Source organism: Sebastes umbrosus, chromosome 17 (genome assembly GCF_015220745.1).
Source record: "Sebastes umbrosus isolate fSebUmb1 chromosome 17, fSebUmb1.pri, whole genome shotgun sequence".
NCBI classification, from domain to species: domain Eukaryota; kingdom Metazoa; phylum Chordata; class Actinopteri; order Perciformes; family Sebastidae; genus Sebastes; species Sebastes umbrosus.
This window is the reverse complement of record NC_051285.1, coordinates 10,670,681-10,691,971: the sequence shown is the minus strand read 5'-3', so window position 1 is coordinate 10,691,971 and position 21,291 is coordinate 10,670,681. Positions and strand designations below refer to the sequence as shown.

The window sequence follows — 21,291 nt, the reverse complement described above, 5'->3', positions numbered from 1 at the left end:
GTTTTCCCGCTTCACACACTTTTAATTCAGGGAGCTGCTCATTAAAACAGTATTTAAAGGTCATAAATTGGGACAGTGAGTTACTCCTGATTCCTTAAGGTTTTATAGATATAGATAATAAAGCACTCTCATTTTCAAAAGAAAATATTCCACGACATGGGTCATTTGACTGCAATAATACAAGTTGTGAGTCAAATGTATTAGTTCTATAATGTACAGCTCATTGATAAAGTAAACAACTTTATACTACATCCAGAGCGTTAATATAGCAGCAAACAACTATTTGCTATGTAAAGATATAGTGGAGTAATGTCTACCTGAGCAGAGAATGAAGTCACTCTCCCTCTGGGTGTTGTAATCCGAGCTTCTTCGTGCTTTGTTGACATAGCCGGACAGGCTTTGACTCAGAGGTAGAGCAGGTCGTCCACCAATCAGAATATCGGTGGTTTGATCTCCGGCTCCTCCGGTCACATGTCAAAGTGTCCTCGGGCAAGATACTTTACCCCAAATTGCTCCTGAATTGTGCCATCTGGGTGTGAATGAGTATTTAGATGAGATCCTGATGAGCAAGACACCGGAGGACAGAGGCACATGATTTTTTTCAGGTTACCTGTTTCATGTACTACTGTAACGATAAAGCGACCATTTATAAAAATAACTTTTTTTAATCATATTTTCTCCAATGTCGCCTACTTCAGCTTTAAAGGCTGACTCACATTTATTCAAGTCTGAAGATTCCTATAAGCCGTACTTGGAAAAATGTGAATGTGAGTCTTTACGCTGTGTCTACTGCATGGCAACCCTTCCTATTAGTCACACTAAGTAGTGGGTAATTTCAAGTTAAGTACAAAACAGGGATACGTAATTTACCAAATAATTAAAGCCATTACACCAGACAGGAAAACACTTAGCACATGGTGATTTAGTTAAAACACTAATTGTATGACTCATCAGTTAAAGTAATTACAATGTAGGATTAAGAGGGGAAAAGTGTCTAATTGTATACTTTCAAGGATTCCCTTAAATTGAAATAATAAATGAGATTAGATCCTTTCTATTCTTTCCACCTCAGCTGAAATATTTTTCATGTTATTTCTTATTATTCTCACAAAGTACTTTGGCTGTGAATGAACCATTGCAAATATCAGTCATGTTGAATTTTACTTTAAGTATTTTTTTTAGAGCATGTTCCCCGGAAACGGGGCTAGATCCACAAGATAATGTAAGTTACACATAAGTTTTGGTATGGTTCGGACTGAAAAAGCTTTCTCATGTTTTGTCTGTGTTGTCTAAAGGACTTGCATTTGTGATTTAAGTCTTTTTGATGTCTGTGAATCTTCTAGACGAAGTCCCTGAGCGTTATCTGCTGGAGAAAACTTCTCAGTCATTCTCAAGTGTGTGAAAACCAACTTTTTGTCTTCATGTTTTACCTGAGATCTATACCGTAACAGATACTTCTTTAGATTAGACTTTCAAAGAGTCTGACTCAGACTCCTCTGAGCCATGAAGTAAGACTAAAACGCAGAAGTTTTCTTGCTCAATAAGACTACTCAACTTGCACAAACACAAGAAACACACATGTATAAACAAAGCAAGACACTAAAAGCAATGTCGATGTGATGCAACTCTAAGCTCAGTAATTATAGATATATTTTACATTTTTCAGTATGACAGGAGCAGACATCAAATGTCATGTTTACTTTTCAACATGGATGCACTCGGCTCCAGTCCAATGACAGGCAGTACAACCATCTAACAACTCCCACGCACACACATACACAGCCTCACTCTCTCTTTCTTTCCCTCACACACACACAAACACACAGTGCTCCACACGGGCTCCAACTACCTTCTATTCTGGTGATCATAATTATTTGATGACGGAGCTTCTAGTTTCTCAACCAATCCGTTAGTACACACGATCCCGCTTTGAATAATTTAGCACGGGGAGCCAGAAAGGTGGTCCCTTAAAACAGCAGGTGCATTCCATCTCAGGACGCAGGACACTCGGAGAGAGAGCCTTATCTCATCCAGTCGTCCACCCACTCCTTACACGCAGTCGGGCTCTTGTGCCCTGTGCTTCAATCAAGCTGTATTTCAATCCATCCTTTCATCGCACCATTCGCCACGGTGTCCGGCTGATGTCAATCCGCCCCAGGAAAGGAACTTCTTGGATGGACTGACTGGTCTCTCGGCGTCCCTTACTCAATCAGCCACCATGGAGGAGCTCCAGAGAAAACTGAATCAACGCTATGAAGGCACCAAGCCCAGAAAGGTGAGTTATACACCAACGCTTTCTTTCAAATTCATTGGGTTTTGAAGTACTTTTTAATAAATGTTGAGTAAAAGGCATACTGAGGTCATTACCAAGCTTTCTGTTTACATTTTATTGTTAATGTTAATTAAAATGTCCACCATGGCAACACTTTAATACAGTGGGCAATCTCTGGGTCTGAAAAATGAAGCCAATGCTGAAGTGTCTTAAACTTGCATTCTTTCTAATAGCCAGCAGGAGGCGACTCCTCTGGTTGCAAAAAGAAGTCTGATTGTATAGAAGTCTATGAGAAAATGACCCTACTCAAAGAGTAAAGAAGCAAAGAGACGAAACTGGTGTTTTTTTTTTTTTTTACAACAGCCGACCAATAGACTTTCCCTTCTTGGCAATATATGTTCTTTGCCCTACTTCTCACTTGATTTATTACCTCAGTAAACATTGTAAACATGAGTTTATGGTCTCAATCGCTAATTTCAAGTATTTTTCAATACAGCATGATGTTCATTTAGTAAATTATGGTCCTATTTAGAGTCAAATAGACCATAAAGGAAGGTATGCTTTTAGGGGCGTGGCTACCTGGTGATTGACATGTCTTTCAAATTCATGGGGTTTTGAAGTACTTGATGTGAGTAAAAGACATATTGAGGTCATTACCGAGCTTTCTGTTTACACTTTTTTCATGCAGATGCTTTAATGTCAGTGGCATATTGCATTATATTATAGCACACAGCTAACTGAAGCTGGTGTGCTGAGCCTATAATTGCATCTGATGTCAAACTGCAAACCGAATGAAGCAGGATGTTGGCTTGTATGTTGACATGCTGCAAAAGTCTGTATGCACCCCTCTTGTTTTATCAAACAGCAGTTAAATCTCCTTTTTGTATGCAAATTACCTCTAAATCTCACTAAACAGAAGTTAACATGCCATCATGTGAAAACCTTTAGGGGAGTGGAGTAAAAACCTGTCAGCTTCTACTCGAACCCACAGGTGCGGTTCAAGCTGGCGTCGTCCTACAGCGGCCGGGTGCTGAAGCACGTGTACGAGGACGGTCAGGAGCTGGACAGTCCAGAGGAGAAATACCCTCACAGCTTCGTCCACCGCAAGATCCCTCCCAGCCACTTGGAGGTGGAGCAGCTCTGTGGGTTTGAGGATGCTCACGGGGACCAACCGGGTGGGTTTTTATCATTGTGCAACACACTACCACCGTGTCTTGCTTTATATGCATGACTGCACTGAGGTTTGTTTGTGTGGGATGTGAGCCAGTAACCAAGGAGACCAACATGATGGGTATATTACATTTGTAGATGGTTCTCCAGCCTGTAAAATGGAGTGGTTTCCATGAAATTGTTTTGGCATGTTGCATGATTGAGACTATGCCGTAGAATGTGTTTGTGTGTGCACAGTAAAACTGCCAATGTGCTTACAAACATCTCAAATACTAAGTGTTAAAGCAACCTTTGTGATGTTGATGGGGAACGTCTCAAGGCTGTTCAATTACAGGCTCAATAGCCCTCCTATATGTGCACTGATCATATTGTGATCTGCAGTCATATAGGCGAAGAATTACACGCTGACCTTAAACATCACCCAGTTGTATAAAACAGATATTTTCTCTGCTGTGATGATGGAGTTAACAATCTAGCTAAAATAAAATCTGATTCCTGAGTGCAAATGTTTATTACAGATCATTATTTTGGCAAGATATTATAGCAGCATGCACCAGAGGATGTCAACCAAACTGTGAACTTGGAACACTACCAATTTTGAAGATGAAATGTTGAAATACTGGGCTATTTCAGTATGCTTATGATATAATTAGATATAAGATATAGAATGCTCTACTCATTCATTGTTAGAATTAGTGTATAGTGTGTAATTGATGGAATAGCTTAGGGGGGTATAATCTTCTTTGGAAGGGAACCTGCAAGCGAGATGGTTAAGGTTGGGCATTGACCTTGAATAGTTAAGGTTAAGCATGGATCTTGAAGGTTAGGCATTGACCTTGAATGGTTAAGGTTAGGCATTGATCAAGAATAGTTAAGGTTAGGCATGGTTCAAGAATAGTTAAGGTTAGGCATTGATCGAGAATGGTTAAGGTTAGGCATTGACCTTGAATGGTTAAGGTTAAGCATTGACCTTGAATGGTTAAGGTTAGGCATTGACCTTGAATGGTTAAGGTTAGGCATTGATCGAGAATAGTTAATATTAGGATAGGACGTAGGGCAGCGAGTCCCGCAAGAGTTTTTGCAAATTTTTGCAGATCTCAGATCAGATTTTGCAATTTGCGGGTTACCTTCTAGAAACAACCTCGAACCAGGGACCAGTAACTTCCTGGAGTCTCCGCTGGTTGCCTGGCAAATGGTCCCAGAAATGTTAGTATGCTCGTTAAAAAGTTTTTATTATATTTATATTTTTGTTCGTGTTTCTAGAGAGAATGCACTACTTTCTTAAAAAACACGAGTAGAAGTAGAAAGTTGCTAAGACGAAGGATTTGGTAAAGCTAGGTGCTTACACAGCTGGCCTGGGTGGTCTCAGTTAGTCAGGTAGAGACTGGTAATTTAGGATTGGTCATTGTAGGCTGTTGTTGTTTCAGAGTTTAGAAAGACTTATAAGAATTCAGACAAGCACATCAAAGTGTAAGAAATCCATGCTGTTTGTGGATCAAACCTGGACCTGAGTCTGAAATATCTAGTACTTGTAAGATCTCACTCTATTCTGACAACATGTTTTGTTCTGTATCCAGGAGCCTATCCTCCAACAGGGCTCATTGCCCAGAGAATAAACGTGTACAGAGGGATGGGAAGCTACAAGCCAGCTGCAGGCCAGACGGACGGCGCAGAGGGAGACGCCAAAGTAAGCAATGCTGCTCTCTGGTTTTGACTTTCTAAATTTTTATATTAAATCAAGATAAGCTTAGATTAGAGACACTAGCAGTGTCAGTTTCATCCGTCTGAATGTCACGTATACTGAGACCTAACTTCATTGTCTTAATTCATTCTCCACTGCGAAAATAATACGATTTTGCTGAATGTTTCGCCAATTAAAATGTCCACCATGGCAGCAGTTTACTTTAATGCAGAGGGCAACCTAGGGGTCTGAAAAGTGAAGTGTTTTCAACTTGCATTCTCTCTAATAGCCAGCAGGGGGCGACTCCTCTGGTTGCAAAAAGAAGTCTGATTGTATAGAAGTCTATGAGAAAATGAGCCTACTTCTCACTTGATTTATTACCTCAGTAAACATTGTAAACATGAGTTTTATGGTCTCAATCGCTAGTTCCAAGTCTTCTTCAATACAGCATGATGTTCATTTAGTAAATTATGGTTACATTAAAAATAAAATAGGCCAAAATGCCGATCTCGAGGCTAGGCTTTAATGTGATCTTAAAACAACAGTTTGGTAATAAAGATTGTGATGTACTGTAGCACCAGCATTGTCGGTTCAACATATGTACTTATTTATGGAAGCATTATTGTCTGTTATTTCAAACAACACCTACAGAAAAAGGCGGTTAACACCTCTATAAATGCTAAGTTACTCATTTTGGAGCATGCAGCGTCTCTTTGGATATACTTATATAAGGGGAATTATAATAACAGCTCCTTGGAAGAGTTGGTATTTATTTTATAAACCCCGCAGAGCATTGCAAGGTACATATGCTGAAATGCAAACAGACACGCCAAAAAAAACACACACAATTACCAGCCAACGCAAAGCCATTTAATAATGAATTCATACATCTTTAGAACAGAGCAAGCAATCAAGGCTTAAAATAGAAAATGAGAAGAATCCTGGGGTAATTAAAGCACCAACTGCATGCTGTTCCGTGAAAAATTGGCCAACAATTAAAATTGAACTACAAAATTGTTCATTTGAAAGGAAAAAGCCTCACTGAGCTGCTATGGCAGTGGCTTCATTAGTGCAGCAGGCTGAGCGGGAGGTCAGCTACATCGCCTGCTGGCTTAGTGTCAGTTTCATTCTTTTATCCTCTAAACAAAGGCACGCTTGGCCCTGGTGACCAAGGCCAGTGTTTATCACATTTATCAGTTCAAAACAGCAATTTGGATTTAGTTTATCCTTTTAGGGCATTATTTAAAGGCTGGCACGGTGGTCCTGGAGGAGCACCCCTACTGTACAAGGACTAATGAGTTCCTCCATACTGTATACGACTTCAATGCTTTCTCTGTCTGTTTTATAATAAGACTCAGGGATTCACTGACAAAAAAAACGCTCTTTATCTGATTTTAATTTCTGAATGTTTGAAAAATGCCACCTATCAGATCATTTTAAAAAGTTCCAAAACACTACAAATGAGTTTGGAAAGTCAGAAATGTCAGGGATTAGCGAAGTAATCACCGAGTTGTTGGCAATCAACAATGCAGCCCTGCCGATATGGATCCGTAAGTAAAAATCAGATAACTTCTTCACCATAAACATTAATTTTTCTGATAAATTTTCCCCATAGACGATGTTAATTGACTTACCGTTGGAGCACATCTACGGCTTGGAACGGTATGAAACTCTTCCAGTTAAATCATCAGTGCAAAAGATAAACAAACTGTGTTAAACATTAACTGGTCTTTTGATTAAAAAGGTTGCCTGTGTACATAAAAACTGTCAGGCTGTAGAAGTTAACTACGACTCTTCTGTTAACGTTCTGGCTCAATTTTGGATTAATTCAGCAACTATGGTGCTGTGTTTTGCATTCTTAATTTGCTATATTTCGTGCTTCTGACTAGCTTTTTCTCCATGGCAACAGCAGCTGAGGCACATGGGTATTTTGAGCTGTCCATCATGATTGATATCATTATAAAAACCTATAGGCTATTCTCATAGACCGTTTTTAGCTATACCTACGAAAAGTAAGGCACTGTACTTCATATATATTTCATGAAACAATTCGGATGTAATTCACGTAATCGTGAACCAGAAAGTATAACAAGTGACAAACCTGCGTAGGGAGGAGTCAAAAAACACCGGACTGTCGCCCGGGAGACCGGTATTTGTATCCCGTGTGAAACCAGAAGTCACCGTTGATTTATTTGTCACGTAACATCCGTACTTACGCCACTTCCGGAGTTATTTTAACCCAAACCACGGCTTTTTCCTAAACCTAACTAAGTAGTTTTATTGCCTAAACCTAGCCAAGTTGTTTTCTGTGGAGACGGAAGTTTTATTTTGAAAAGACGTCATGCATGTAACAAGCGGAAATTGACACATGTTGCTGGACATTCATAGGAAAACGCATGAAAAATGAGGAATAATTTTTCGTAAGATATACGAACCGTTGTGTGAGGATACGTGGTACACTTTATGGTCATCACATTCTGCATCCTTCAAGAAAAATGTACACCTTATACTCTTATACCTTTATATAAAAAAACTTGGTTGTTTCATTTCCATGGACAATCAAATGTAGATTATAAAGATTGAATTAAATGCAATAAATACATTGCTGGTATCAAAGATCAAGGGTTTCTCTCCAGACTCTAGATAATCACACTGGAGAAAATCTGTGTTTTTAGAAGAGGAAGTATTGTTTCCACTTTCTCCACCACCAGTGTTTTGCACAAGAGGTGTGACTTGTCAGCTGCATACAGACAACCTCCTCTCACCCACACAAAAAGCCCACAGTTAAATGTGGGCACGCTCTCTAGTTCCAGGAATGGACTCTGGGAATTGTTGGAAATATCTAACACAAGTAGAGGCTAATTAAAAATACTTAATCTTAGGATGCACCAGTTGTTGTAGCTGATGCAGATTAGCTCACACGTTCTGCTTCCTTCAGTCCTCAGTGTTGGACTTTGGCAAGATAATCATCTATACCAGCAACCTGCGCATCATCAGAGCGCCACCGAGGAAGCCTGAAGTGGTGCGGCACCTCACGGTGCCTCCTGTGGACTTAGAGGGATACCCAAAGGCCAGGGAGAGGGGGAGCAGGAGGAGGGCTAAAGCTCTTTGTATACAGGACGGGGAGGAAAAGGAGGAGAAACAGATCAGCGACACAGAGAACAAGGTAATGATCCTTGGCCAAATTATTCTCAGTGGTGTGGTAGGCTTTTTATCACCCTGCTTCTGTTTCTTCTCTCTCACCATGTCCTTCTCCGTTCTCATTACCCCCTCTCTCTCTCTCTCTGTGCATATGTCTCCAGCCATCCTTTCTTCACTTTATCTGTGCTTTCAAGAGCGTAACTGCAGGATCACCTGTGCAGCCATATTGTTGTAATTTGAAACTGTTCACAGAGGGGTGTTTAGTCTCATCCCACAATCTCCTCTGCGTTTCCTTGTAACTGCCACTATATTTGTGCCCCTTCACTTTTCTTCTCCTGTTGCCCCCTCCCGCTGCAACGCCCCATTGTCCCAGTGTTATCTGTCAACTGTGAACACATACTGATGAGTCCACACTTTTACTCTGCCCTTGCAGCATTTGCCTGCCACTTGCCAGCCCCGCAAGGATACCCAGCTCGCTATTATCCCCTCCCTCTCACCTCCTTGGCTGATTACTGTTCTCTTCCCCTCACTCCCGCCATTCTTTTCTCACCCCCTCTCGTTATTTTCTCATTTTCTCTGCCTCTATAGAAAAAAAAAAAGTTCATTCTCAGCTTTTTTTTTTTTCATTATTTGGCAATCTCACTCCTCTTTGTTACTTTATTTTCTTTATCATCTTTGCCTTTGTTGCCCACACCCCATGGTAGTTAATGTTTCACTGTCTTTGTTTCTTTATTTCTAACACAGGCTTAGATTTATAAGCGTGCACAAATGTTGCTGTTTACCCAATCTGGAAGCAGGTTTCACTACAACTGCTGACGATCACAATATAGTGGGTGAATATAACCTGTATGTGCAGCTTAAACTAATGTAGGTTTCGATGCACCAGAATTGTAAGTCAAACATCAAGTTTCATTTAAAGAAAAACCTTGTGTGCAGTGAAATTTAGTGAGAGTTTGTGGTGGATTTCAACTGCAAACATTTGCTTGTTGGGTAGGCCAGTGGTTCCCTACCTGGGCCCCTTTTAGGGGGTTGCACCACAATTTTTTTCTGCTCTGACGCAGTTCAAAATTAGATTTGCACATATCACAAATGCACAAATCATAATAACACACTTACTGGATAATTTTTTACAAAAGTCTGTATATAAAACTATTTAAAAAGATAATTTTTTTTGCGACTTAGTAGGCCACATTCTGTTTAAACCTGGTATTTCTGCACAGTTGCAGATAAAGCATGCTCCACTAATATCATTAGTATTATACTGTCTGCATAATTAGATTCTAGTGGTGGCTACGTAGAATTGTTTCTGACTCGTGTGATCAAAACATTTACAATAACTCTGGGGCGTTGTAAAGTCCACATTTATTGGAAAAAGATGGATGTAATCAATTCCAAAATTCACAACGTGTTTTTCTCTAATGAAATATTCTGATTCAATCCATATTTGTTGGCGTTTAGCCTTTTCTCTAATGAAATATTCTGATTCAATCCATATTTGTTGGCGTTTAGCCTTTTCTCTAATGAAATATTCTGATTCAATCCATATTTGATGGTGTTTAGCCTTTCATAAACAATTTGCTCTCCCGCATGCCGCACATAAAGGATGCACCTGTATTAAGGGGGTGCGCTTTTCTTAGATGCATATAGGGGGAATTCAAGGAAAATATGTTGGGAGCCACTGGGGTAGCCTATCACTGCAATGGTGGTCCAATGGCTACCGGTTGTCTGATTCTAAGTGTAACCAGTAGTCTTAACAAAAGGATTATCCAAACTCAATAATACCTTGCTTACTTTCACCCCTTTTCTATTTTACTTTTTGTAAATAAATTTGTTAAACAGGATTTTAGAAACACTTTTTCCGTGCCACTATTTTTAGATTCAGAGCATCTTCCTCTGAAGCACTCTAGCATGCATTGCTAAGCAGTCTATCTCCGTCTTTTAAAAAGCTTCCTTCTTCCCAAAGGAAATCCTAAAGGGTCAGATGTGAATGGCATTTAGTTTGTGGCTCCTAAATATTTAACTACTCTTACAATCTCAACAACAACATCCTGGTTGCCAAGGATAATTCACAGCCTCCGTGCAAAGTTTTCACTGAAAACAATTCTCTACTGATTAACAACATGTAGTAGATTTACATCTTCTGTTGTGTAATCAATAAACTACAGGCAGCTCCGCGTTATTATAAATTTAATTGCAATGACCAGCAGGCTGTATAAATGACCGACAGGCTCTTCACAGCTACTTACCAGAAGCCTTTAATTGTAAATAATATTGGAAAATTCTCCATGTCGTAAAGGTTGTTTAGAGTTTGCCAGCAGGCCGGCCAGTAAAACTAGATAGCTGTTAATTGCCGCTGTTTATGAACTGGCTAAAGGTGTTGCAAGTTAATCAGCTTTGAAACAGTTGCAGCGTAAATATTAGCAATATATTTTAAAGTGAAATGGTGGTTTAATATAGATTATTGATGCATTTGACACTACATTTAAATACATACATATATACAGCAATTGTTTAGATATGGCTGACAAAACTCCCTTTCCAACTTCCCTTTTCAGCTCAGTCTCCATCAATATGTTTCTTGCCATTCCAACCTCTCCCTCCCTTTTCTACCCTTTGCCTAACCTCACAGTTCCTCTCTTTCACCTCCTCTTTCTCCTCCTCTTCTCCCCTCTAATGTGTTTCTTCTGTCTCCAGGAGGCCGACAGCTGCCAGCATTGTGGCGGTTCGGGCTGCGCTCCCTGCTCTCTGTGTCACGGCAGCAAGCTGTCCATGCTGGCGAACCGCTTCAATGAGTCCATCAGTGATCTGCGTTGCCAAGCCTGCTACCCCCATGGTCTGGAGAAGTGCCAGTCCTGCTCCAGCAAATAGCACCGTTTGGCTGACACCCATGTCTGGCAGAGAGAGAGAGAGAGAGAGAGAGAGAGAGAGAGAGACAGTGAATGAGTGAGTGAACGAGTGTGTAGCTGTGAGTGAGTGCACGCCCGATGTGCTATGGGTTTGTCACAATTGTCTCAGCGGCAATATCGCTCCAATCCAAAGTGTTCTTGGTGGGGCGTTTCGGAGCACTACTAGGAAACATAAGCCATCATTGGAAAGGGGAATTATAAACTGTGCAGCGGGCACAAAATCGTAAAATACAATTACTGTGTGCAGTGAACATGGCTTGCGATAACACAAACACATAATCACTTTTTTGTTGTCACATTATTTTGCATCTGCGCCCCTTCTTCCTGATAAAACCGGGTTCCACGACAGAGTTATCAGTTTTATTAAAACGATGCAAACGTATTGCTTTTTATTTTCATCTACTGGGAATGCTGCCCTGTAAACTATATCCCCTCTATATTCACCAGAGGGAATAAACTCTTTTACATCCCAACATGATGTACTGTATGAGGGTAACTGATGCTTTCCTTAAAGCCCTTCTGGGAGATAAAGAGTCAAAAGGAGACAATTGCATAAATGGTAACAAAATAAATTGAATTTGATCAATGATTAATGTGCACTCCAACAAACAATGGCGATATGCGTATATAACAGTTAAATAAATGACAATATTACTGTAGGCAATTCTTTTTTTTATTGATAATCTCATTCTCAGGTTATTTGTTTTCAAATTTTTACCCACACAGTTTTGGTATATGAATGAAATAAATCACCTAATACATTTTTCAATGCCTCTTTTTATTGTCTCCATCCACTGCTGTGCTTTATTTATTTTGTATTGGGTTATTAACACAGGATTATCATATCAGCATAACCCCAACAATGTCCACGATGATGATGAAGACAATGATTCAATGTAGTAGATAGTGAAGGTCATAGACCGTCACTTTATGTTTATGTTTTCCTGCTTCTTCACCAAGCTTCGGATCAGTCAGAAGTGTCACTTTCTTATCAAACATGTTTGACTTTTATGGCTAAACGCGCCCTGTTGTCGGAGCAGCATCGTAATTCTAACAGCGACGTCTGTGACTGTAATGTGTGAAAGTCATTACTTAAATGTTTGATGTGTTTTCACAGTGGGCTAGGGATGTTTATTTGTGTGTTCCCAGCTTGAAAACTAAATTAAATGTAACAATTAATAAAAAAAAAAGGAACACGCTGCATAATTCCCAGTCATTACAACTGCAATCAACCACAATGTTTTGTGTCGTGCCACTTTGGGTTGATTTAACAGAAAAGGAATCAATAATATTGCCTCGCTGACGATCAACTTCATGCAATTGTGCATTTCCATCTGCATCTTCCAGGATTACATCAACCCATTACAAGCATTTACATTAGATAGTGATGTTAACCACATCATTTGACTTCTGTTTGCAGTTGGGTGTAGGTGGAGTTACCAGTTTAACTTTTTCAAAACAATACAAAGCTTTTCTAATATGCCTACCTGCCCGGTGATCAGATATGAGCTGCACTGAGCCCAGAGGATATTTTGCAGTGGCTGCTGAGATGGCATTTTTCACCACTATCCTTATGCTGCAAGGCAGGGATGATCAATCAAAATCAGTGGTAGCAGTTGAAAGCACTGACCACATCCTCTAAGGTGTCGGTGGCCCAAAGTCACACCAGAACAAGCACCCCCAGACCATTACAGCCCACTATCCCTGATACCCCTATACCTATCTTTGTGCTGGCATTTCCATTATTTTGTCTCATTATGTGAGATAGGCTCACACTCAGTTAAAGAGCAGACAGTGTGGCTTATCAGCCGCCTGGCCAAAAGCCCCATCAGCAATCTAATGCCTGCTATTTCTGGGATGAGAAGGGGAACCTGAAACTGCAGCCTCTTTTTCATTTTACTCTCTCTCTCTCTTTCTGTCTGACTGGTTTGCTTAAAAATCTGCCACCCACACTGAAGTTAAAACTGAGCTTTGTCATTTCTGCTCCCGTTCTCACTCAGTATTCCTCAAGGGAGCCAAAGTGAGGCAAAATTGGGTCACAGAACTGTTCCTGGCCTCCTCTGTCTCGCAGGATCTACAGCAGAGATACTCAATTTACAACCATTTTTATAATTCACAATGAAAATACATTGATTCACATTGTGATTTTTTTTGTAAATAAGGTTCCAGAGTGCATACGAAAGCATCAAAATAGACGAATAGAACTTGTTTATCAAAAAAAAAGTGCCAGGGGAGGATTCTCCCAGACCCCCAACAGAGGTCAGGAAAGCCCTGAATATCCTCAAATCCAAGAACAAGATGAGTTATAGACCTTTGTTTGGTCCTTTTTTTCCTGACAAATATTAATGTTTTTTTACCAACTGGTCCTCCTGTCATTTTGCAAAAGTGGCCCCCGGGCAATGCAAGTTCAGCATCCCTGATCTACAGCAGCGATAAGAGAAACAGGTAAAAGAAAAGGGGAATTCAGACAAATATAGAGAATCGCTGGAGCATGAAGATCACACACTTTGTAGTTCCTCTTCCGATATTTTCAGAATTATTAAAACTTTATTAGTATTAACAGGCAGTGTTTCAACACATCAGGCAAATGGCCAAGATGACAAAGTGCAAGTCAGGTGTACGTAAGCACATCATGCTGATGTCATAGTAAACTAAATGAAACTCTTTCTAGAAGAAAAATGTTGCAAAAATATTGGTCAAAGAAATCCCCCCCAAAAAGAGACACAGAAATACTTAATAAAAGATTACATTTTAATGGGGGAATAGAGCATGAAATGATAACATTGTACAATATTTAATAGTAAAGGGAGATTTACAATATCAGAATCCCCTCTGACAACGTTGGGAGACAGGATACGGAGAATATAAATCTGGAGAGTTTCTCGTTATTCATAATCCATACCTCTTTTTAGGGTCATGACCTCAGTGCACTTACACTTATGATAAAAAAATGGCTTTTTGTTGAAACATTGACTGTTCTGCCTAACAAAGTTTGGGAGTTATAAACCAGTGTGTGCTTGGTAAAACTTATCAATGAATATGACTTGCCTGAGTAGATAGTAATGTTTTATTGTATGTCGATTAGTAACACAGAGCTCTTAACCCGTCTACAGTTTTACAATTCTTCAAAGCAATACAGCAAATATCTCGCAGGCTTCTACAGACTCATTCCCTCACTTGACTTTTGTTTATCGCACTACAGTGGGTGGACACACACTGCCCACACACGTGTATCTGCTATTCTTGTGATATATCGTGCAACATTACATAAAATTGTCATTTATTTGAGATCTCCATTATCAAATAATGGCCTGTTTAATCACAGCAGCAAGCAAACAATGGCTTATGAATATAGAGGGAAAGACTTTCCCCCGGTGGCAGCATCATCATTTATGATGCTTTATAGATATATCTGTGATCTCGTATAGCCCATTTGTAATATACGACACGGGAAGCAGACTGGGAGCAGAGTGGGTATACATTAATCATAAACTCTCATACAGGAATATTTTTGCACAGTGTGGGGAAGTGAGCCACATCTAATCTGCAAGCGCGTGTCTCTTTAACTCTCTCCCTCTCCATCACTTTCCTTTTGTTTCTCTACACATAATGGATGATTCGCTCTTGTGTACATCACCAGTAACTCACCTTTTTGAGCTTTTTACTTGGCATTAATGCTGGTCTACGGACCTTTCACCCTGCCAAGTGAGTGAACAACAGCAGGAGCTAAATATAATCAGGTAGTAACAGGCCACAGACACATTACCAGTCCTGTTCATTGGCTTTGTTGGAGCAGCAGGGTGGTGTAGTGATTAGAGAGACCACCCTTCAGTGGATGGATCAGACTTTAAGCCTCCATCTCAGCAAGCTTCGACCCGGCTGAAGCATCGTTTTGCAAAACGCTCCTGTTAGCTGATCCTGACCTCTGACCTCTTTACGGGAGGAGGAGTGGAACGGATCTATGCAACAGAGAAGTCAAATGTTATGAAATAGGTACATATCTATGTTATCAAGGTCAGTAACATTTTTCTAGTGCTTTGTGTGTTTTTATTGTATTCATTATTATTTGGTCTCACACTTCTGACAGTATTGTCTAAGTAAGTGTATAATGTATTTATTCTGATGTCAATAAGGATCAAATACATGGTATTCATTTTAGTATCATGTTCAGTACATTTATTTAAATTAAATAATAGTTTTTTTTTGTGATTTCATTATCATTACATCGTATTATTTTCAAGAAACAGACGGTCATGTCAAGTTAAAGTTAATGTACATTTTAAATGTTTGTAAATAATCTCATGTGAACATCATTCATTGTAATAAATTCATTGTGTATTCACTGTAAATTGAATCCATCAGCATATTTTCCTATGCTAAATGCAGTACCTGTGAGGGTTTCTGGACAATAGTTTTGTGTTGGTAATTGATTTCCAATAAACATATACATAAATTAGTATAAAGCAAGCATATTTGCCCACTCCCATGTTGATAAGAGCATAAAATACTTTACAAATTTCCTTTAAGGTACATTTTGAACAGATAAAAAATGTGTGCTTAAGGAAATATCAATTTCACATATTCAGTACAAACATTTAATACAATTTCACATATGATAAATTCACATACTCTTTAAACACTTATACAAAAACAAAAAACAAATACAAATTCCACATAGGATTTAAAAAAAGATAATGTTTTTGATCTCCTGATGTCATGACCACAGAGAAAGCACCTCCACGATGTAAGAGGACCCGTGAGTTCTGTCTTGATGTTGTCTTCCTGCGGGTGTTGGGTTTTCTACCTTGCGGTATAATTGTACTTGATGCATTATGGATGCTAGGGTACCTTGTATTAGCAAATGAGATTACACTATCGAATATCACTGTGTTTGTACAACATTGACACTTTGTAAGTATGTAAGTAATATCAGTAAAATGGTAAATGTAACTGTACTCATTGTGCAGTAAATGTTCCCTTTCAGTGTTTACTATTATTTACTTTATGATGATGCATTTTGCAGTTAATCCACGAGGGTTTCTAAATAGTTTATTTAGCTCAAGAAATAGGGTAATGTTCTCAACCCATAAGGGAACACTCTAATTCAGTACATTAGAAAATAAAAAAATCACCAAAATTGGAAATATATGATTTTCCCTGGACAGGGAACGAACAATATAGTGGAGTGAATAGGATATCTGCCTCTGAGGTGTAGTGGGGTAGAAGTATAAAGTATCATAGCATAAAATGGAAAAAAACTCAAGTAAATTAGTCTATAAATACCTCAAATTTGTACTTAAGTACAGTACTTGAGTAAATGTACACTACAGTAACATGCCACTAGGCCAGGGGTCGACAACCTTTACTATCAAAAGAGCCATTTTAGTCAAAATAAAAAAAATTAAAAAAAAATCTATCTGGAGCCACAAAACATTTGATCATGTGATGAAGGTTTTAGTCTAAGTATATAGTATATAAGTCTAATGCAGTGAGGGCCACAGTTCAAATGTGCGACGGAGTATTAGGGCCACATTGAGGGAAAAGAAATCTGAAATTTCCAGAATAAAGTCATAACTTTAAGAGAAAAAAAATCGTAATGTTACGAGAATAAAGTCATAACTTTACGAGAAAAAAAAATCGTAATGTTACGAGAATAAAGTCATAACTTTACGAGAAAAAAAGTCATAATATTACGAGAATAAAGTCATAACTTTACGAGAAACAAAGTCGTAATATTACAAGAATAAAGCCATAACTTTACGAAAATAAAGTCGTAATATTACGAGAATAAAGTCATAACTTTACGAGAAAAAAAGTCATAATATTACGAGAATAAAGTCATAACTTTACGAGAAACAAAGTCGTAATATTACAAGAATAAAGCCATAACTTTACGAAAATAAAGTCGTAATATTACGAGAATAAAGTCATAACTTTACGAGAATAAAGTCGTAATATTACGAGAATAAAGTCATAACTTTACGAGATTTCTTTTTTTAATATTACGAGAATAAAATCATAACTCGTAAAATTACTACTTTATAATATTGACTTTATTCTCATAATACTACGACTTTTTTTCTCATGAACTTTTGACTTTTCTCTAGTTATATTATGACTTTATTCTCAAAATCTCAGATTTATTTATTTTTACTCAATGTGGCCCTAATACTCTGTCGTACCATAGACCTACAACAATGATAAATAAAAATGAAAATGTAAACGATAAACACTTATTCATTTCCATTTTTAGAGAACCACAGGGAGCCACTGGAGAGGAGCTAAAGAGACACATGTGGCTAGAGATGCAGGTTGCTCCGAGACCCCTGGGTTAGGCTACTGCGCATTATTGTATAGTGAAAAAAAGGTCTACCTTAATCAGTGATTTATGCCCCGCCCACCCAGCACGTTACGTCACACAAATCAAACACACCCAATAGGTGCGTTATGTGAGGCCTTTGTGAGGAAGAGAGGCTGAGTGGACTGGTTCCAATGGCACAGAGAAGCTGGTTACATTAATGCTTTGAGACTGAACGAGCAGAGGAGTTGAACCTGCAGCAGACTGAGGAGGATTTCGCGGTGCTCCAGGCTCACAGAAGACGTTCAGACAAGGTGAGTAACGTTACAACAAGCTAACTGTGTACTTAGCATACCTGTAGACTCTTCAATGGAGGACATAAACATAAACGTACTGTAGAGACTGAATGTGCGCGTGAGTGTGCACCCGCACGTTATGTAAACATGGTGCAGCTCTGTTTGTGCTTTAATGTGTACACATGTGTACACAAAAAATAAAAAAGCACATAAACACGTGTTTATGTGCTTTTTTATTTTTTACAACCACCGCTAGATGGCGCTGCGATGCGACGCCATTTTTAATTGAAAACGCTAATGAGTCTGTGGTCATGGTCAAATCAGAGGATAGTTTGTTTTAGGTGAATAAACTTCCTGCTATGCACACTTACAGCCCTCATTTAAATCATTATTATGTCCTTAAAAGTTGTAAAATTCACTAATAGCTGAATCCAGAGTTATTTTCCTCGACATAATGCACAGCGCATCACACCTGGACTGCAGTTTATTCACTTTATTCTCGTAACATTACGACTTTTTTCTTGTAAAATTATCACTTTATTCTCGTAACATTACGACTTTTTTCTTGTAAAATGATCACTTTATTCTCGTAACATTACGACTTTTTTCTTGTAAAATTATCACTTTATTCTCGTAACATTACGACTTTTTTCTCGTAAGATTATGACTTTATTCTCTTAATATTACAACTTTTTTTCTTGTAAAGTTATGACTCTATTCTCGTAACATTACGACTTTTTTCTCGTAATATTATGGCTGTATTCTCTTAATATTGCAACTTTCTTTCTTGTAAAGTTATCACTTTATTCTCGTAACATTACGACTTTTTTCTCGTAATATCATGACTTTATTCTCTTAATATTACAACTTTCTTTCTTTTAAAGTTATCACTTTATTCTCGTAACATTACGACTTTTTTTCTCGTTAAGTTATGACTTTATTCTCGTTACATTACGACTTTATTCTCGTAATATTACGACTTCATTCTCATAATATTACGACTTTATTCTCGTAATATTACAACTTTTTTCTTGTAAAATGATCACTTTATTCTCGTAACATTACGACTTTTTTCTTGTAAAATTATCACTTTATTCTCGTAACATTACGACTTTTTTCTTGTAAAATTATCACTTTATTCTCGTAACATTACGACTTTTTTCTTGTAAAATTATCACTTTATTCTCGTAACATTACGACTTTTTTCTCGTAAGATTATGACTTTATTCTCTTAATATTACAACTTTTTTTCTTGTAAAGTTATGACTCTATTCTCGTAACATTACGACTTTTTTCTCGCAATATTATGGCTGTATTCTCTTAATATTGCAACTTTCTTTCTTGTAAAGTTATCACTTTATTCTCGTAACATTACGACTTTTTTCTCGTAATATCATGACTTTATTCTCTTAATATTACAACTTTCTTTCTTTTAAAGTTATCACTTTATTCTCGTAACATTACGACTTTTTTTCTCGTTAAGTTATGACTTTATTCTCGTTACATTACGACTTTATTCTCGTAATATTACGACTTCATTCTCTCAATATTCCGACTTTATTCTCGTAATATTACAACTTTTTTCTCGTAATATTATGACTTTATTCTGGAAATCTCAGATGTTTTTTCCCTCAATGTGGCCCTAATACTCCATAGTACATTTGCACTTTGGCCCTCACTGCATTAGACTTATACTATATTAGACTATAAACATCACAATGCATCAGACAGATTTTTTTATTTATTTTTTGGCCAAAAATGGCTCTTTTGATAGTAAAGGTTGCTGACCCCTGTGCTGTATGCGGCTGTAATAATGGATATATTGGCCATAATTCATCAATTTTATGATCTTTTAATTCAACCACAGGCTGTTTGCTGTAAGCCTGTACCGTGGTGGATGTATTAACATCTCTGTTCCCAAACAACTGGCTATCATCCAGTAGCTAGTAGGACTAGTAGCATGACATAAACAGAATCTAATGTAGTTGCGGGCTATTTACTAATACGCAGGGTAAAAGCACAGGGCACAACCTCTTATACATCCATGATCTGTGGTCTAGTGTCCAACTATTTTGGAGGTCCTTGACATGAAAAGTTTAAGATTGCTCTTAAAATCTTTGTGATGGATTTTTTTAACTTCAATTTATGTCCATTGCTCGCTATATACTCCTCTGGGAAGCGGTTAATTAATAGTATGCATATTAATAATATTTGTATTGATTTCTGTAACTTAATAATGCTTCTTGACCTGCTGTGGTGTCCTTGTGATCTATTGTTGGTCATGTTTGTTTCATTGAGTTATTCTGATTAATTCTAGTAAGGCTACTTTGAAGAAGGCGGCTGTATTATTGGCAATCAGTTGTATTTAAGGGCTGCTAAGTGCCATCTAGAAGGAATTTATCATTTGTTTGTTTGTGGTGTGGTGTACATACATTGACATGTTACTCTATGTTGTATAAATGTGTACTTTACTTCAGTAGATCCAACGTTATCATCATATATTCTTTTCTTTACTCTCTCTCTAACCCTTTCCCTTTTTAAAAATGTAACCAGTACATTTGACCTACTTTTTACTTTTATCTAAGTACATTTTTACCAAAGTAATTTACTTGTATTTAATTACATTTTTTTTTAAAGTAACAGTACTTTTACTTGAGTACAATATTTTAGTACTCCTTCCAACATTGTTTATCACAGTGTGCTGGGTCTAGTCTATATGGAAACACCCAGAATAGGCCGCTAAAAGCATTCTTAGTCTGGGGTCTCAAAGAGACACTAAAACTGTGACGAATCTTTCAAATTACATCCCTGGATTCCACCTCTGAGTTTTGTAGAGACTTCTAATGAATCTATCCATTCCCAGTCTGCACACCTGCTCATGCTGAGAGAGGTAGAGGAGAGAGAGAGAGAGAGATTCAAGAAGTTAAAGAACAAATTAAAGTCTCCCCATTGCTTTTCAAGCACACTCAAAGATAGCTCCTTTTACTGCCTCCCAATTCCCATTCTGGAGGCTTGACTGGCATTCTGTGTTCATGTGCATGACGGGAGAATACAAATCCTATACTACCACGAGACACAGAGAGTGTAATCAGGTTGAAATTTATGGAGATAATTCAGGAACTATTGGTTCACCAAAGTGATGTCTGAACTGTGCACAGGGTAAAGCTATGTAGTAGCGTACATTTGACTGGCAGAAAAAGATACAGACGTGTTTTTTGACTGGCAGAAAAAAGATACAGACATGTCTGTGTTCATGCGCATGACGGGAGAATACAAATCCTATACTACCACGAGACACAGAGAGTGTAATCAGGTTGAAATTTATGGAGATAATTCAGGAACTATTGGTTTATCACAGTGATGTCTGAACTGTGCACACTGTAAAGTTATGTAGTAGTGTACAAAGATACAGACATGTTTTAGACATGGGTCATTTATGGATGCAGTAACAAACAACTTTTGTTGTTTTGTTTGGATGACTTGTCTAACTTTAGTATCCTCAAGTGTAGTATGTTGTAGTATGACAA

At 38.1% G+C, this 21,291-nt stretch overlaps 2 protein-coding genes across 5 annotated transcripts in view; both read left to right on the top strand.

Moving 5' to 3' along the window:
* The first annotated feature begins 627 nt into the window (after nucleotides 1–627).
* LOC119475174 (glutaredoxin domain-containing cysteine-rich protein 2) lies at nucleotides 628–11,939 on the top strand. Of its 2 annotated transcripts, XM_037747631.1 has the most exons (6): nucleotides 628–1,394; nucleotides 2,060–2,275; nucleotides 3,264–3,447; nucleotides 5,020–5,129; nucleotides 8,062–8,289; nucleotides 10,959–11,939. In XM_037747631.1, the coding sequence occupies exons 2-6, from the start codon at nucleotides 2,219–2,221 to the stop codon at nucleotides 11,130–11,132; spliced, it is 753 nt and encodes a 250-aa protein (XP_037603559.1). In that variant the 5' UTR covers nucleotides 628–1,394; nucleotides 2,060–2,218; the 3' UTR covers nucleotides 11,133–11,939. The 2 variants fall into 2 exon arrangements, with proteins under 2 accessions (XP_037603559.1, XP_037603560.1); XM_037747632.1 differs by lacking the exon at nucleotides 628–1,394 and having other exon boundaries at nucleotides 1,947–2,275.
* Nucleotides 11,940–17,628: 5,689 nt separating this feature from the next.
* Nucleotides 17,629–21,291, top strand: part of yipf5 (Yip1 domain family, member 5) — a 219,760-nt gene continuing 216,097 nt past the window's right edge. Inside the window, exon 1 of one of the 3 annotated variants that reach the window (XM_037748434.1) lies at nucleotides 17,629–17,782. The gene's annotated coding sequence lies outside the window, so the exon portion shown is untranslated. The remainder of the gene's footprint in view (nucleotides 17,783–21,291) is intronic. The other 2 variants (XM_037748433.1, XM_037748432.1) reach the window with 2 other exon arrangements.

What these genes read in the sequence shown, in the direction of transcription:
- LOC119475174 (XM_037747631.1), top strand. Translation starts at nt 2,219, where the DNA reads ATGGAGGAGCTCCAGAGAAAACTGAATCAACGCTATGAAGGCACCAAG. An exon ending in GCGCAGAGGGAGACGCCAAA is followed by an intron (nt 5,130 to 8,061) that starts GTAAGCAATGCT and finishes TGCTTCCTTCAG; the next exon opens with TCCTCAGTGTTGGACTTTGG. An exon ending in TCAGCGACACAGAGAACAAG is followed by an intron (nt 8,290 to 10,958) that starts GTAATGATCCTT and finishes TTCTGTCTCCAG; the next exon opens with GAGGCCGACAGCTGCCAGCA.